The 18,577-nt window shown below is 46.8% G+C and overlaps 1 protein-coding gene across 2 annotated transcripts in view; it reads left to right on the forward strand.

Annotated features, from left to right (window-relative positions):
* Positions 1-2,830, forward strand: part of TEN1 (TEN1 subunit of CST complex) — a 32,667-nt gene extending 29,837 nt beyond the window's left edge. For both annotated transcript variants that reach the window (XM_060253127.1, XM_060253128.1), the window contains exon 4: positions 2,229-2,830. In XM_060253127.1, coding sequence (XP_060109110.1) covers positions 2,229-2,365 — 137 coding nt within the window. In that variant the 3' untranslated portion in view covers positions 2,366-2,830. The remainder of the gene's footprint in view (positions 1-2,228) is intronic.
* The last annotated feature ends 15,747 nt before the right edge of the window (positions 2,831-18,577 follow it).

The raw sequence follows: 18,577 nt of genomic DNA on the forward strand, positions 1-18,577 counted from the left end.
AATGCGCCTCTTTTACTTTCTTTTTCTATAGCGCCATTTTAATAGTACAAACACACTGCCATAAATTCACCATACCAAAGTCTCAGTTGCAGTCAGTTCAATATAATGTTATAGTGTTCTTCATTCGTTCACACTTCGCTTGATGTTGAACCACCAATTCTTCAAGAAAGGGACAGCTGCAGGCCTCTAAGAGCTGCCCCTTCCTCCTTTAACTTCACAGGAATTAACGTCAGCTCTTTATACCTCTCTGTAACGCGTCACCTACCCATACTTTTCCTGTCTTCTCCACTTCACTCAGCTGTCTTCCGCACACCGTCTCTCACAGCTTCTGTCCTCCCTGTATTCTATAGCCCAGGTTCTTTCTCTCTTCCCTTTCACCACTCTCTGTCCCGCACCGTCGTCTCCGTCACCATCACTTTCAGCCTTACTCCTCGCTCTCCTCATCCGCTGCCTCTACTGTTCTCTCCACCTCGCCATTCTACTCCATTCCACTCTCAGCACTCCTCTCTCTGCTCTCCACACTCCTCGTTATCAGCATCCACACTCCTTCACGCATCCACAGCCCCGAGTCTCACCATCTTCTTTGCTCTCCGCCTCTCTACCTTCTCCGTCTGCATGCACCATCTCTGCCGTCCTTGCTGCCCCAACATCGGGAAGAAATGAGCGCACTTCACCAGCACAACTTTCCTCTTCTCTTCAGTAGGTTAGTCTTTTTATTTCAAATATGTCCTTAGGGTCTGTTCACTCCAATTCCATTTTGGGTAAATAAGAAAGAGTCTCGTCCAGTCTGTTGTCCCTGCTCCTCCAGATACAGGAGCACAGTTGAAAGGGCACAAAGGCACTTGCAAGCCTTGGCACAGGCAAGTGAGAGCTGGGGGGGGCGGGGAGACCTCCACCACTCCTCTAAGATTCTCACAACTCCCTTTGCTTCAGACCGTCTTTCCGACGCTCCTTTGGGGTGCTTCATGGAAGTGAGCCCCCTTTAAGGCTTGCAATCAGAGTACCTGCAGAGAGCTCTTTGCTAAGCACGCTGCATCGTTGCACCATTTTCCCGCTTTTTCGGCAACTTTCATCATTCTCATCTTCTTCATTTTAACTTCACAACAGACCTGTGCTATAGTGTAGGTTGAGAATGTGTGACTGGCCCAAGATCACCCAGTGAGCTTCCATGGGAGAGTGATGATTCAAACCTGGGTCTCCTAGATCCTAGTCTGAAACTCTTATACCAGACTGGCTTTTATGGGATGGCTGCTGTTTAACAGCTACTCCTGGAAGACACGCAAGTTTAATGATAGCATTTTGTCTAATGGCTGCTGCCATTCCTGGCCCTGATAAATCTTCTCTCAAAGGCCATAAAAGCTCTGGAAACACCCCCCCACACCACATACACACACCTTTTACTGATATGAACAATGGCTTGAAGGCTGGCAGTACTGTTGTGGTTACCACAGTGGCCAGTGCAAATAGCATTAGTTGGCTAAAGGTACAGGAACTGCTTCTATTGGGGTTTTTTTTTTGGGGGGGGGTGTCAGATTTTTCCCTAATTTGTAGAAAGAACTGACCTATCTATTAAGAACATAAGAACATAAGAGAAGCCATGTTGGATCAGGCCAGTGGCCCCTCCAGTCCAACACTCTGTGTCACATAAGAGAAGCCCTGTTGGATCAGGCCAGTGGCCCATCCAGTCCAACACTCTGTGTCACATAAGAACATAAGAGAAGCCCTGTTGGATCAGGCCAGTGGCCCCTCCAGTCCAACACTCTGTGTCACATAAGAACATAAGAGAAGCCCTGTTGGATCAGGCCAGTGGCCCATCCAGTCCAACACTCTGTGTCACATAAGAACATAAGAGAAGCCCTGTTGGATCAGGCCAGTGGCCCCTCCAGTCCAACACTCTGTGTCACACAGTGGCAAAAAATGTTATATACACACATACACTGTGGCTAATAGCCACTGATGGACCTCTGCTCCATATTTTTATCTAAACCCCACTTGAAGGTGGCTATACTTGTGGCCGCCACCACCTCCTGTGGCAGTGAATTCCACATGTTAATCACCCTTTGGGTGAAGAAGTACTTCCTTTTATTCTGTGCTCCAATCTCATTTTTTTAAGTATCCACAAATTTGGCCACATAGGTATATTGATTCTATCTCACGTTCCGTTATTGACTGTGGAGAATGTAATCTAATGATCACATATCACATAATCTCCTTTTTTATAATTACAGGTGACGAGATGGTACTAAAGGCCCGAGTGTTTACATGTGTAGAAGGGATAAACCTTCCATTGTTCGAGAAGGCCATATTGGAACAGCGAAAATATTTCCGGGAGAGAGAGAAGCAGCTGGGGAGAAGCAATTCCTAGTTCAATGCTTTAGAAGGGATTTATTGCTGACAGACTCTTTTATAGCGAACACAGGCTGCTCATCCCTTGCCTTCACTCCTAGATCGCCTTTTGTACAATTTTGAGTGCCGTATTAAATGTAATGTCCATTTTAAAGTACATAATGGTTTTATTCTCACAGAACGCGTATTTACTTTCTGTATTTGGGATTGCTTCCCGTTGTTTAATGTTGTACATTGTATAATGTTTGTAAGTCTTGACCATGTTTAGAATGCATTTGTGTCGCTTAAATGACTAACAGCAATTGCAGATCTCTATATTAGCAGCTGACTTATTATGGTATCAAAGAATCATAGTATCAACTCGTACCTCCTTGGAAGCAGATGCATTTAGTAATGCTTCATACACGGTATTTTGAAGCAATGGAAGTAAGAAGCAAGCTTTGATATAGTCTGTGGTAAAAATAAACTTTAATAATGACCTCAACTGAAATGCTCTCTGACTTTCCCTTGGGAAAGAGTCCCAAATCAGTCTCGTTGCTTTCCCTTCAGATGTTCATTCTATGCTCAAGGACGGGTAACTCTGTCCAGTCCTTTTCTACATGATCACTATGGGAGAGATGGTTGGCTGTCTTACCAGCAGAGCTGGATTTTGTGCTTCATAACTTTGTAGCAATACTGTACAGGATAAAGGCCCCGAATAGGCTTCCCAACCCTCCCGCCCTGGCGGGGGACCCCCGAATTTGCAGCCTCCTCCCCCGTTCTCAAAAAATCTGGGGGCGGGGGGGGGAGAGAGAACATACCTGTAGGCATCATGTTATTGTAGAGCTTTTGATCCGTTTTTAAAATGTGTCCCTTTAAGGCTGCACAGGATACAGGAAACAGGAAGGGCTTCATGGGAAAGGATCAGTAACAGTTTCCATGGAGAACAGCCCCTCCCTTTCTTTTCCTGTGCAGCCTTCCTTTTGTTTTCACAGGAAGTTTTGCTGGAAGAAGACCAAGTAAGTATTTGTGTGTGTGAGAGAGGAAGGGGGCAGGGAGGGGGATTCCCTGGTATGGAGACCCTCCCCCCCCTTTAGAAAGCATATGGGGGGAGGGAAATGTCTACTAGGCACTATTATTCCCTATGGAGAACGATTTCCATAGGGAATAATAGGGAATTGATCTGTGGGTATTGGGGGCTCTGGGGGGGCTATTTTTTTAGGTAGAGGCACCAGATTTTTCGTATAGCATCTAGTGCCTCTCCCCAAAATACCCCCCAAGTTTCAAAACGATTGGACCAGAGGGTCCAATTCTATGAGCCCCAAAAGATGGTCCCTTTAAATGGATGGCCAGAACTCCCTTGGAGTTCAATTATGCTTGTCACATCCTTGTTCCTGGCTCCACCCCCAATGTCTCCCGGCTCCACCCCCAAAGTCTCCTGGCTCCGCCCCCAAAGTCCCCAGATTTTTCTTTAATTGGACTTGGCAACCCTAGCCCCAAAAGGATGTTGACTAACATTAGTTGAGGGTGCTTTTTTATTATTCCTGCTTTACAAGCTAGTAGTATCACTCCATGACTTGTTTCATTCCTGGAATTTCAGTTTTACTCCACCCATTATGTTCCTGCAGGAGTCAAGCATCGGCCACAGCTAGTGTTACAGGCTGCGCCTTACTCTTTTCTGGTCTTAAAAAGAGAGGGTGTTTCTGTTATGCCAAGTGTTATGGCTCTTGTTTGACAGACTACTAATTTTGCTGTGGTTTTTCATATTTTAAATTGTTAAGTTCCTGTGAGTATCCTGAAGGATATGTCTGCTATAAATACATAACATGAAATAGACAAAAGCATCAGTGACATTAACCAGTAGCTGCATTAGAATTCAAAATCTTTCTCTAGGAACAAGATGTTTCATTTATTTATTTATTTATTTATTTTATTTGTAATTTATATCCCGCCCTTCCCACCAGGTGGCTCAGGGCGGCTTACAAGATACACAATCTAACATAAGAGTATAAAATTAAGCATAAAAGTTTAAGCATTTCACAATTTACATAGTTAGAATCTAAACATTTCACACAGTTATATACTTAAAACGTTAGAAACATACAGCGATCTTACAAACTACACTCAGTTTCAAGTTTCAGTGCTGGTTAGTTGTAAGCCAGCCGGAAGAGGGCTGTCTTACAGGCCCTGCGGAATTGAGCAAGGTCCCGCAGGGCCCTTACCTCTTCCGGCAGCTGGTTCCACCAGGAAGGGGCCATTACAGAGAAGGCCCTGTCCCTTGTAGATTTCAAACGGGCTTCCTTTGGCCCGGGGACAACAAGGAGATTTTGAGTTCCCGATCTCAGTACTCTCTGGGGAATTTCATATAGAATCGTATTAGGTAGTCAGGTATTCAAACCTACAGCAGTCATATTATTCTTGATACCACTTAATATTGAGTTAAATGTTAAAAAAATATTTTACTTGGAAGCACAGAAGCTTTATGCAGCATCCCTGATTCTCCACATTTCCAGGTTAAGGGAAAAATGCTGTTTAAACAAATGACAAGAATGATCTGACTCCGACGGTAACAAGAGAAAGAAATTTTACTTGCAGAAATAGAAGCACATCTTACATGACACGTTCATGTAGGTACATTTAACTTATTGTGAACTGATTAACTTCAAAAAGGTTAACTCACTACAGCGCCAAGCCCAGGTAAGAGAGAGAAGGAGAGAGGTTCCATATAAGGTGAAACGAGACAAGCAACAGCCAAAGAAACTCAGCATCTAGCTAATGAGAGAGCAAGCCCAACTGCCAAGTGTATCCAAGAGAATTCTCTTAGCTCTCCCTCCCAGTTCCTCTTGCATGCAGAGTGACAATAACCAACACTTAAATTGTGCAATGAGCTTTATCAAGGAAAGAAGCAGATCCATCTTGATAGCGATGCTCCATCTACGAAATGCCCTCGTATGGCCACAATTTTTAGTCATTTAGGAGACAAATGAATGTTCATTCAGCAAGGCATTATAGTTTAACTAGGAGGAAGACTCATTGTGCCCAAAAATACAGTGGGCACTAGAAAGAGGATGGGTGTGAGTGCCCTGTCTTCCCACCTGCCTTCCAGTCTTGGCATTTGGTTTCCCCCCGCTTGCTGTCTTCACCCCAAACCTTCACATTAAACCCCCATTGCTGCACCTCCCCAACCCTTGGCAAGCATTCCCCCACATCCTTGCTGGTTTTCTACCCTACCAACCCTTGCCATTAGCCTCCCCCCCCATTCCTTGCTGTCTTCTCACCCGCAGCCTCCCATAAATTGGCATTAACCCTCCCACCCTAGCTGTATTCCCACCCACCCCCAACCTTGGCGTTAACCCTCCCATTGCTAGTTCCCCCCAAATGCTTGGCATTCATTCCCTCCTTCCTTGCCACCTTCCCCCCCAATCATTAGCATTAGCCCCCGACCCCTTGCTGTCTTCCCACCCCCTCCCAGCCTTTGCAAGCAGTCACCCTCCACCATTGCTGTCTTCCAACCCCTCTACTCTTGGCATTCAGCCTCCACATTGCTGTCTTCCTAGGCACCCATTGGCATGCTTCCCCCCCTCCGTCACCTCTTTTCTCCCACTCACTCCCAGCACTTCTCATGAAATATCTTGCCTTCACTTCCCCCCTACCCACCATCCATCATTTGGCATGCCCCCTACCTTTGCTTATCTGTGAGCTGCGAGTTGTTTCCACAGTCTCTAGAGGCCTTCACAAGGGACTGTGAGGTGCCACTGCCACAGGTAGTATCCTGCGGCCTTCTAAGTTGTCTGCAGCGTCCAGGGAGGGCATAGGATGGGCACATGGGCACCGGCAGCTCCTGTGGCCTTGTGGAGGGTTTGGGAGGGTGCAGCAGGGACCCAGGGGCAGCTGTGGCTCCTGGGGCCTTTCAGAGGCCTTGGGAAAGTGGGTGGTGGCTGCTGGGCTATTGTGGCAGCTTTGGGAAGTGGTGGCAGAGTGCTGGCAGAGGCAGCTCCCAGGCCCTTCTGGAGGTGGCGGGAAGCATCAGGGCACTGAGGACGGCCAGGCCATGTCAAACAGTGGGTAGGCTTGGTGCAGTCTCACAAGCAATGCCATCTTGTCCCCTTAGTGAGGCGAGTCAGGCGTTTTGGCTGTTTGTTCGAAGGCAGCTGGGCCAACAGTGTGCAGAGGACAGTGGAGGCAGGCAATGCCATGCAAGAGCAGCTGATTGATGGTTTGATGGGCCAAAAGCTGACAGAGTGCACCCCTAAGCCACTGGGAGAGCTCCATTTGGCCACCACCATATGGCTTTTATTATTATAGAGGCTAGGAATAAAGGAATGTTGTGATGGGAATACAATGGGCTCTAGAAAGAGGCTGTGGACAAGTGCCCCTCCCACCTTTGCTGTATTTTTACCTATTCACCCAAGAGAAGGCATTCACTCACCCCAGCCTTGATGTCTTCTCACCCACCCGAGGTGGCTGCTTTCTGTAGGGGAATTGATCTGACTTCAGCTTTCCATCTCCTCCCTCCACCTGCACCCTCTACCTAGGAAAAGTACAGTCTTTCTCCACAGTGTGGGCCAAAGCAGGAGGGAAGTGTCCTCAGCAGGGTATAATGACACAGAGTCCACCCTGCAAATCAGCCAGAGGAGCTGATCTCAACCATCTGGAGAGCAGTAGTAATTCTGAGTGATCGCCAGCCCTCACCTGGAGATTGGCAACAATGGTTCTTCAGGCAGAACTGGCTGGTTTGGAAAAGGGTGGGAAATGGCTGGTTTGAAAAAGGGCATTGTACCTGTCTGAGGTCCCACCCCTCCTCAAATCCCCCTCTCTTCGAGCTCCACTCCCCAAATCTCTAGGAATTTCCCAAACTGGAGCTGGCAACTGCTATGCCACACTGGCTGTCATAGGGGGGCTGCTGCTGTACAGGAGCAAGCAGCCAAATCTAGTTAAGTCATGCCAGTCAGGAGGCATCAAGTCACCCAGAGGGTGCTGCCAGACCTAGGATAGCCAACCTCCAGGTAGAGCCTGGGATCACAACTGAACTTCAGACAACAGATATTTCTCCCCCTAGAGAAAATAAGTGCTTTGGAGGGTGGACTCTATGGCATTATATTCAGCTGAGGCCTCTCCCTTCCCCAAACCCTATTCTCCTCAAACTCTACCACAAAATCTCCAGGAACTAGGCTTCCCAATCCCCAGGTCCCAGCGAGGGATCCCCCGTTTTTACAGGCTTCTCCCCGCCCCCAGCCAGCTGGCCGGCGGGGGAAGCCCTGCCCCCCACAATCACCATGTAGTTTTAGAGCTCCTGCTTATTTTAAGATATGTGCCTTTAAGGCTGAGCAGGAAGCAGGAAACAGGAAGGGCTTCGGAGAACGGCCCCTCCCTTTGTTTTGCTTTCGTTTTCAGATCAAGTAAAGTTCTGCAGGAACAAGACCCAGTAAGTATTTGTGTGTGTGAGAGAGGGAGGGGGCAGGGGATTCCCTGGTTTGGAGGCCCTCCTCCCGCTTTAGAAAGCGTGGGGGGGGGAAATGTCTACTGGGCACTCTATTATTCCCTATAGAGAACGATTCCCATAGGGAATAATGAAGAATTGATCTGCGGTATTGGGGACTCTGGGAGGGCTATGTTTTGAGGTAGAGGCACCACATTTTTAGTATAGCATCTAGTGTCTCTCCCCAAAATACCCCCCAAGTTTCAAAATGATTGGACCAGGGGGTCCAATTCTATGAGCCCCAAAAGATGGTGCCCCTATCCTTCATTATTTTCTATGGAAGAAAGACATTTAAAAAGGTGTGCTGTCCCTTTAAATATGATGTCCCGAACTCTCTTGGAGTACAATTATGCTTGTCACACCCTTGTGCCTGGCTCCACCCCCAATGTCTCCTGGCTCCGCCCCCAAAGCCCCCAGATATTTCTTGAATTGGACTTGGCAACCCTACCAGGAACTTCCCACCAACCTTGAGCTGTCAACTGTAGTCAAGACTGAGCCCCATTAGTTCTCCCTCAAAGGCCAAAACAGGCCTAGAAATGGCCTTTCCCCCCGCTTGTTACTGATAAAACCAAGTTTGGTTGGTTTTTACTGACAAAAGCATGCTTGTTTGTGTAGCAACAGCCACTTCCTAACAGCTTTCCCAGTGGCCCAGCAGACAGGAGGGAGGAGTGAACTCAACCAATGGGAGGTAAGTATAGTTGAGTGGCAGCTGATGTGGTACATGCCACAGACAATAGGAGAGCTGGAAAATGCCAGCATGCAAGGCTTTTACACAGGGGTGGAATTCTAGCAGGAGCTTATTTGCATATTAGGCCACACACCCTGATGTAGCCAATCCTCCAGGAGCTTACAAAAAAGAGCCTTATAAGCTCTTGGAGGGTTGGTGACACCAGGGGGTGTGGCCTAATATGCAAAGGAGCTCCTGCTAGAATTCCACCCCTGCTTTTATATATATAGGATAATATATTTTACCATGAGGTTTCTGTTTTTGACATTAGTGTTAAATGAACTAAAGTAAGTAGTAATAACATGATTTTTATTGTTTCCAGTTTAAAAGCACGTTTTATATTATCACCCCAAAAGGAAACCAGAGAGACAGTTTTGGACAGGGCTTTTTTTTGTAAACCCCCCCCAGCAGGAACTTATTTGCATATTAGGCCACACCCCTGATGTCACCATTGTTTCACACAGGGTGTTTTTTTTGTAGAAAAAGCCCAGCAGGAATCATTTGCCACACCCCCAATGCCAAGCCAGCTAGAACTGCGTTCCTATGTGTTCCTGCTCAAAAAAGCCCTGTTCTGGGATGCCAATGGACCTTTAGGGAGGGTCCCTGAACTAATATTAAATGCAATGATTGTACACTTACATTGCAAATCAATCCTGAATTGTTTGTTTTCCGCCCCCTCAAACTCTGTGCTCACAGTCATGAATACAAATGAGAGACCATCCAATTCTTAAACATTGAAAATCTGTTCTTTTAACACTACCTGCAAACATGGGTATCAGTGACACCATACAAATAATCATTTCACAGCCACAATGTTTTATTTTCCCAAAACAAAAAAAAGAACCTTTTTTTTCTGAAATGGTGGAACATTTGGTAAGAGCAGCCTTGCACCACTGGTACAAAGTAGGAGTCAAGTGGCACCTTTAAGACCAACAAAGTTTTATTCAGAATGTAAGCTTTCATGTTCTCTAAGCACACTTCATCGGACAAGGAATCAGGTTCAGTGAGGAGAGCTACATCTAGTTGGTAGGCAGTGGTTTAGAATGCAAAATGGTACAAATTTAAGATCCAATGACAGAACAGTAAAATTAACAAACTGAGGAAACCTTTGAACCGGGTAACATGAGTGTGAGAAACCAATAAAACAGTAACATGTCAAATTATGAGAATGTCTGTTAATCGCCATTAGAAGAAAAATACATCAAAATATAGTGGAAGATGGGTTTAGTATATGTTAATGAGATAAACCCCAAATCAGCACCAACCCCAAATCAGACTTTTCCCTGCAGCCACTGTGGCCGGACCTGCCTGTCCCGCATTGGTCTTGTCAGCCACCAGCGAGCCTGCAGCAGACGTGGACTACTGCACCTTTCTTAAATCTTCGTTCGCGAAGTCAAGCCAAGAGAGAGAGAATGAGATAAACAGTCAATATCCGTATTTGAATATGTCAATACAGCTAAAGTTAAATTAGTTGGATGGAAAAAACTTCTGAGTAAGAAATGCCTTCATTTTGGCCCAGCCTTATAACAAGAGTGATTAACAGACATTCTCACAATTTGACATGTTACTGTTCTATTGGTTTCTCACGCTCATGTTACCCAGATCAAAGGTTTGCTCAATTTGTTAATTTTACTATTCTGTCATTGGTTACAAAATGATTTGTACCATTTTGCATTCTAAACCACTGCCTACCAGCTATATGTAGCTCTGCTCACTGTACCTGAGTCCTCATCTGAAGAAGTGCGCTTAGAGCACACGGAAGCTTATATTCTGAATAAAACTTTGTTGGTCTTAAAGGCGAACTTGACTCTTACTTTGTTCTACTGCTTCAAACCAACATGGCAGCCCTCTTGGTACCTGTGTTGCATTTTAAAAGTTATATCTTAAGCGTTTGGGGATTTTTTTTTTTTTTTGCATATTAAAAACAAATGTTAAAGGTTACAAAATGATCCCCAATGTGGAGGGCTAAGGGGGAAAGCGTTGTTAGTTTCAGGCATTGTCCAATAAGTGCCTATGAAACACCTGTTCCATGTAAACACATATATCGTTGTAGGATTGGCCATATTTGGCTAGGTTTGGCTTTTCAGAGGTATAGCTTAAAACGTTGCCTGAGATCATGCTGGGGACAGAAATAATGAAATTGGGTGTGTTGTGGGTGATAACACTGCTCTACCAATAATGCTGTCTCCAAGGCTCTGCAAAAAACAACTATTGTCTTATATAGGAAAATCCAGTTAAAATTATTTTGATTATTTACCTTCACTAGTAGTAGCTATCAGTAGTAGTGCCAGAAAACCTGCGATATCAATTGTTCCTGCCTCCTTCTGCAGTCTCTTGATTGGGCAGTAGGTGTAGATAAAGCTGAAAATAGATTTCCCTGATATTTTCAGTATTATATTTGGTAACAATGTCTTCTTTTAGGTCTTCCTCTAGTGGCAGAAGAGCTTTGTTGCGAGGTGAATTTTGACCCTTCAGAAACTCTGTAGTTCAGCAGGAAGGAAAATATGGAAGCAAATGGGAGATGGCTGACTGGCTCAGGCTGAGCGGGCTGAAGTTGAATCCGGCGAAGACTGAGGTCCTTTGCGTGGGCCGCGGCGGACCGGGAGGGGAGATTACTTTACCGGCCTTTGACGGAGCGCCACTGGTACCGGTGCGCAAAGTCAAGAGCCTGGGAGTGCTACTGGAGTCCTCCCTATCAATGGAGGCCCAAGTAGCTGCCACTGCTAGATCCGCCTTCTTCCATCTTAAGAGGGCGAGGCAGCTGGCTCCCTTCCTGGAGCGCGTCGACCTAGCAACTGTGATCCACGCAACGGTCACTTCGAGGTTAGACTACTGCAATGCCCTCTACATGGGGCTGCCCTTGTACCGAACACGGAGACTCCAGGTAGTCCAGAACGCGGCGGCCAGGCTGTTGGAGGGACTACCACGGTGGGAGCCTGCACGGCCTGGGCTGCGCAACCTGCACTGGCTGCCGGTTGTCTACCCTGTTCGCTATAAGGTGCTGGTTATTACCTTTAAAGCCCTATATGGCCGAGGACCTGCCTACCTAAAGGACCGCCTCTCCCCATATGTACCCCGGAGAGCACTGAGGTCTGGTTCCCAGAATTTATTAACAATCCCTGGGCCAAAAGAAGTTAGGCTGAAGGCCACTAGGGAGCAGGCCTTCTCGGTGATAGCCCCTCGCTGGTGGAATGACCTTCCAGAGATGGTGCGAGCCCTGCGGGACCTGAACCAATTCTGCAGGGCTTGCAAAACATTTCTTTTTCAGTTGGCATTTGAGACATCTTGTGGTATTTGAGACAGAACCTGATAACGAACGGATATTTAGCCATCTCATATACATCAGGACTATATTATTTTAGCACCTATTTTATATGTTTTATGTATTTTAAATAACTTATTTGTAATTAATGTTTAAATTGCTATGTTTTATGTGAATCATGGGACTCCCATGCCTGTTATATTGTTTATTGTTTAATGTGAATCATGGGACCCCATGTCTGTTAGCCGCCCTGAGCCCGCCTGGCGGGGAGGGCGGGATATAAAAAATAAAATATTATTATTATTATTATATTATTATTATTATCAACAGATGGGAAATTTTGTGAGGGACATGAAATTAATTTTTCCCTTAATTAGGCAGTTCATTATCTTCTGAAACATCTGGGAATGCTAATATGGTAGGTATAATATTGGTTAGAACTTGGACACTTGAGTCCAAGCTGGCCTTCTCAAATCAGGCAGCCGTCAGTAAGTCTCTTCTCTTTTTAGAATTTCAAGAATCCCACAAATGAGAGCATCAGATAAAGGACAGCTCTTCTTCAGAACATCCCCAAATATACATTTGCAACTGTAAAAAATAAAATAAATACCGCACCTATGTAGAATTTTTGAGGCATCCCCAGAAGTTCACTTAGCGCTGCTTCATTTTTCATACATGGAAAACATTTTTTTGTGGGTCGTTACACAGGACAACTGTACATACACATATTTGATTATGTGAACATTAATGCAAGGCTTCCCTGATGGTTTCTTTGGAAAGAGCACTTTCTGCGAGGAGAAAGAGAACATATGAAGCAGCCTTGAAATTCCAATTCATCTGGCTGCGTCAATTTTAAATGTGTGTTCTAGTTAGGCGTACCACATTATTTCTTTGGGAGAAAAAATAGACATGACTTTTGCCGATTTTAAAATAGTCATAATTTCATCTAGGGTTACCAAGTCCAATTCAAGAAATACCTGGGGACTTTGGGGGTGGAGCCAGGAGACTTTGGGGGTGGAGCCAGGAGCAAGGGTGGAACAAGCATAATTGAACTTCAAAGGGAGTTCTGGCCATCGCATTTAGAGGGACTGCAGATCTTTTAAATGCCTTCCCACCTTTGGAAATAAGGATAGGGGCACTTTCTTTTGAGATCATAGAATTGGACCTCATGGTCCAATCTTTTTGAAACTTGGAGGGTATTTTGAGGAGAGGCATTGGATGCTCTGCTGAAAATCTGGTGCCACTACTCAAAAAACAACCTCCCCCAGAGCCCCGTGGATCAATTCTCCATTATACCCTGTGGGAATCGGTCACCATAGGGAATAATGGAGTGCCCAGCAGACATTTCCCCCCGCCGCCGCTTTCTGATGACCCTGAAGTGGGGGGAGGGCTTCCAAACTGGGGGATCCCCTGCCCCCACCTGGGGATTGGCAACCCTACTTTCATCACCAGTTATTGTATTTACTGTACAGCACATGGAACTGCTAATGCATCTAGGCTGACTTTATATCAGGTAGCGGATTTGACAGTATGAAATCTGTGTATACTTTGCAAAATGAGAAACAATAACTGCAGAAACTCAGTCAATCTTGTGCAGTAGTTAAGGTTTGGCTGTGCAAAGTCCATGGTCAAATCTTGCTTGGCTATTAAACTTTTCGGATCGCTTTGGCAAGTCACTGACAGCCTGACCTACAGGTTGTTGTGAAACTAAAAATGCTTCCTTTGTACCTTTGTTAGCTTTTTCTTCAGCCCATTGTCAGTGGTAGCAGGCTGAGGATGGTTGCAGATGTGTGGCCTACTGTTGGAGGCTTGACACCTGCCCCTCTTAGCTGATAAACAGTAGCCAAGGAGGAATGACTCATTGAATCTGGATGGTTATGAATTCCACACAGAGAGAGAAAGAGAGAGCATAGTCCTTTCTGCTTTGAAGAAGGTGACTGTGAATCCATTACTAAAAAAACCCCTCCCTGGGCCCCAGGGGTATTTCTTTCATCATCTGATCACTAATATCCCTTTTCAGGGACAAGGTGCCTAAATTGGTGTCAGTAGTCTGGGTTGAGATTTTCCTGGAGGATTCTGATTACCTCAATCCATTTTATATCGCTCATTGTCTAGATTTGGAACTGAAACTGTCTTCTTCATCAAGTTGGACAACTTACCATTGGAGATAGACCAAACGAGTGCAACTATGTTGATTCTCTTGAAGCTCTCAGTAGCTTTCAATGCCATTGGCCACAGTGTGCTTTTGGGCAGCATATCAGAACTGGATGTTGGAGGTACTTCATTACACTGGTTCCACTGCCATCTGAAAGGTAGTGATTAATACTGTGGCATTCGCGCTACAGCATTACCAAAACTCTGTTTTGTAACCCATATTATTTACCGTTTACATGAGATCTCTGGGAAAGGCAGCCTGGAGGTTTGAGATGAGGTCATCCATGTAATTTTATTTTATCTTTTCATCTGGTCCTGGAGATAAAGCATTGGACAGTCTATATAGGTAGCTGAAGTCAGTAAAGGTAAGGTAAGGTAAAATTTTATTTGTATCCCGCCCTCCCCGCCTAGGGCTCAGGGCGGCTAACAACATTTTATACATATACAATAATAAGCGTAAAAACTTTTAAATTTAACAATAAAACTTAAATTTAACATCATAAAAACCCGTTAATGTATTTAAAAGTTCATAATTTAGTTTAATCTGGCAGCAATGGTGACATTCTTTCGCTAATTTCTGCCAATGTGATTAATTCCATGTTGACATAGGTCCTTTGACAGGACCATGTTGGCGGATCTTTAATTAACACCAATTCAGCAGTCGATGTATGCTTGTTTAAATAGGGCAGTCTTGCAGGCCCTGCGGAACTGATCAAGGTTCCGCAGGGCCCGCACCTCCTCAGGAAGCTGATTCCATAGGGCGGGGGCCACTATTGAAAAGGCCCGTGCTCGGGTATTCTGAAGCTTGATCTCTTTCGGCCCAGGGATAGTCATTTTATTTTTTCCAACTGACCTCAGTGCCCTCTGGGGTTCATATGGGGAGAGACGGTCCCTCAGGTAGGCCGGTCCTCGGCCATATAGGGCTTTAAAGGTGATAACCAACACTTTGTACTGGACCCGGTAGGTAATTGGCAGCCAGTGCAGTCCGTGCAGCCCCGGCCGTATGTGCTCCCATCTCGAGAGTCCCAACAGCAGCCTGGCTGCTGCGTTCTGCACCAGCTGCAACCTCCGGGTTCGGCACAGAGGTAGCCCCAAGTAGAGGGCATTACAGTAGTCCAATCTTGAGGTGACCGTTGCATGGATCACTGTTGCGAGGTCGCGACGCTCTAGGAGAGGGGCCAGCTGCCTTGCCCGCCTCAGGTGGAAGAATGCTGACTTGGCAGTGGCTGCTATCTGGGCCTCCATTGATAGTGAAGGCTCCAGTAAAACCCCCAGGCTCTTTACTTGGCACGCTGATTTCAATGGCGCGCCATCGAAGGCCGGGAGAGCTATTTCCCCTCCCAGAGCGCCGCGTCCCACACAAAGGACCTCTGTCTTCGCTGGGTTCAGCTTCAGCCCACTCAGCCTGAGCCACGTCGCCATAGCCTGTAAAGCCTGGTCCAAATTCCCTGGGGTGGAGTTGGGCCGGCCGTCCATTAGTAGGTAGAGCTGGGTGTCATCTGCGTATTGATGGCAACCCAGCCCAAACCTCCGGGCAATCTGGGCAAGGGGGCGCATATAGACGTTGAACAACATTGGGGAAAGAACTGCTCCCTGAGGCACCCCACAATCTAGTGTGTGTCTCTGGGACCGCTCATCCCCAATAGCCACCCTTTGTCCCCGACCTGAGAGAAAGGAGAAAAGCCATTGTAAGGCCAACCCCCCAACCCCAATGTCGGCGAGGTGGCGCATCAGCAGCTGATGGTCGACTGTATCAAATGCCGCCGACAGGTCTAGTAACATCAGTACCGTGACGCCGCCTCGATCCAGTTGCCGCCGGAGGTCATCCACCAGGGCGACCAGCACCGTCTCCGTCCCATGGCCAGGACGAAACCCAGACTGGCACGGATCAAGAATGGAGGCATCATCTAGAAACCTCTGTAGCTGCAACGCCACTGCCCTATCAATAATTTTACCTAAAAACGGTAAATTAGACACTCAACGGTAATTCGCCAATTCGGCCGGTTCTGCTGTACATTTTTTCAAGAGAGGGTGGACCAATGCCTCTTTCAGAGGCGTTGGAAAATGCCCCTCTGCGAGGGATCTGTTTATGATGTCCCGTAAAGGACATCTAAGCTCCCTCTGGCAAGATTTAATCAGCCAAGAGGGGCAGGGGTCCAGGTCGCATGTTGTTGGGCGAGCAGCAGAGAGGATTCCATCGACCTCCTCCAGGCTGAGTGGGTCAAAGTGATCCAGCCCCAAACCCGAAGACAGGCATGGAGCCTCAATTTCACTCACTGTTTCCAAAGTGGTAGGCAGGTCTTGGCAGAGCAACGAGATTTTATCTGCAAAATATTTCGCAAATGCCTCACAGCCAATCTCCAATTCTCTAACGTTTGGTTTGCCTTGTGGCAAAGTTATAAGATCTCCAATTATTCTCAACAATTGTGCTGGGCGCGAACTTGCAGATGCAATCTTGGTTGCAAAGTAATTCCTCTTTGCAGCCTTGACTGCCATCTCATACGACTTCATAAACGTTCTGTAGGATGCTCTCGTTGCTTCGTCCCGAGTATGTCTCCACTGCCTCTCTAGTCGTCTGAGCCCTTGTTTCAGCTGGCGCAGCTCCAAGGTGTACCATGGGGCCAGCGTCACACGGGGGCGCAGAGGACGCCGGGGTGCAATTTCTTCAATGGCCCTGGATAGTCGGCCATGCCAGGTCTCCACCAGGCCATTGAGGGAATTGCTAGTGGGCCAGGGATCCCTCAGGGCCATTTGGAACCGTTCCGGGTCCATCAGGCCCCGAGGGCGAGCCAAAACAGGCTCTCCGCCCGTACAGGGTTGGGGCAGCGTCCCCACACGGGCCTTAAGGGCTAGGTGATCCGACCATGGAACCGCTTCGGCAGCGATATCGTTCACCAAAATTCCGGACGTGAAGATCAGGTCTAATGTGTGCCCCGCCTGATGCGTGGGAGTCGTAACAAATTGAGAGAGCCCCAGTGTCTCCATGGAAGACACTAGGTCCATCGCCTGAGTGGAGGCCGTGTTGTCGACATGGACGTTGAAGTCGCCCAGGACCATAAGTCTCGGGAACTCCAACGCCCAGCCCGCCACTGCCTCCAATAGTGATGGTAAGGCGTTAGCTGGTGCGTTAGGCAGACGGTACACCAGCCAAACTGCCAACCCCTCTCCAACATCCCACGCCAGGCCGGAGCATTCGATACCATCAATCTTTGGGTCCGGGAGAGCCCGAAAGGAGTAACCCTCCCGTATGAGTAACGCTACCCCTCCCCCCGCCCGCTGGTCCGTGATTGGTGGAAGACCGAGTATCCCGGGGGGGGACATCTGGGAGAGAGCTACTGTCTCCCCGTCCCTCACCCAGGTCTCGGTCACGCAAGCCAGGTCCATGTCCTGCCGAAGCAGGAACTCCCTAAGGTTTGCGGTTTTATTATTTATGGACCTGGCGTTGCATAACACCAATGACAGAGGCGAGCAATTCCTCTTGGTCCCACTACCTGCCACTGTTGGGATGGGAAGTAGACTGGAAGGTGGCCGAGCCCCATTTTGTCTCTGTCTCCTTCCTTTATATTTCTGTCTATTCCCACCGTCGTATCTTCCCCTCCCCAGGAGCACTGGAATCCCTTGGCCGAACATTTGCACCAGCCTAGGATAAAGAGAGGGATGAGGACTAATACATTGAACTGTATCTAGATACTATGAATGAAGGTACTTTGAATGGATAGTTTTACTGTTATGTACTGTGTGTCAGGCGTGGGTTCATCGAAGCTCACAAGTAAGCAGACTTAGTAGTTTGAAACAAAGTTGCATTTATTGGACACTTCAGAGTTACTCCAGCATGGCTGTGATTGGAACTGATGGAGATCAGTTCGAATTGTTAGCATTTAACCTTCTACATCAAAGCAATAATCTCTACCCCTCAGTTCCCAAAACAAAAGGTTGCTTTTGCATGTGTGATCTTTCCCAGCACTCCCCCTCCCTTATCTCTTCCGTTGGTGGTTACATTTTCCAAAGGCAAATGTCCTTGGTGCCTCCAGGGATGAGGTGAGAATCTGGCACATACTGTCTACTTCAAAGGAACCTTGGCAACCTTTGATATTCTTGGGAATGGTTCTCTGAGCTCCCCCCCCCCCTCCTTGCTACCCCGGTCCCCGGTTAGTAGGCATTTCTATGCATCAATGAAAATGGTTAGTAACAGCTTTTATTAATGTCAAAAATGACCAGAGCCTGACATTGTGACTTGCCTCCTCTATATGAGTTTGCCCATCATTTGTGTAATGTCCTGTTTGTCTCTGCCTTCAGATGCTAGGTGGTTGATAATGGAAACAGCCTTTTCTGTGGTTGCAACTTGCAACCTGTCTATGAAACTTCCACCCGGGTGTTTTCCTGGTATAATCAGTCACCATTAAAGTGCCAGGCAAAATCTGCCCAGTTTATTTGAGCCTTTGGTGCTTAAGTGTGTCCCTCCCCCACCAATCACAGTTCTTAGCTGTTTTTGTTCTTCTGCTGCTGTTTTTTGACATTGTTGTTTTTATATTGTTTATAATAATAATAATAATAATAATAATATTTTATTTTTATATCCCGCCCTCCCCGCCAGGCGGGCTCAGGGCGGCTAACAGACATGGGAGTTTAT

The sequence above is a fragment of the Heteronotia binoei genome, chromosome 13 (assembly GCF_032191835.1).
Source record: "Heteronotia binoei isolate CCM8104 ecotype False Entrance Well chromosome 13, APGP_CSIRO_Hbin_v1, whole genome shotgun sequence".
In the NCBI taxonomy this organism is placed as follows: domain Eukaryota; kingdom Metazoa; phylum Chordata; class Lepidosauria; order Squamata; family Gekkonidae; genus Heteronotia; species Heteronotia binoei.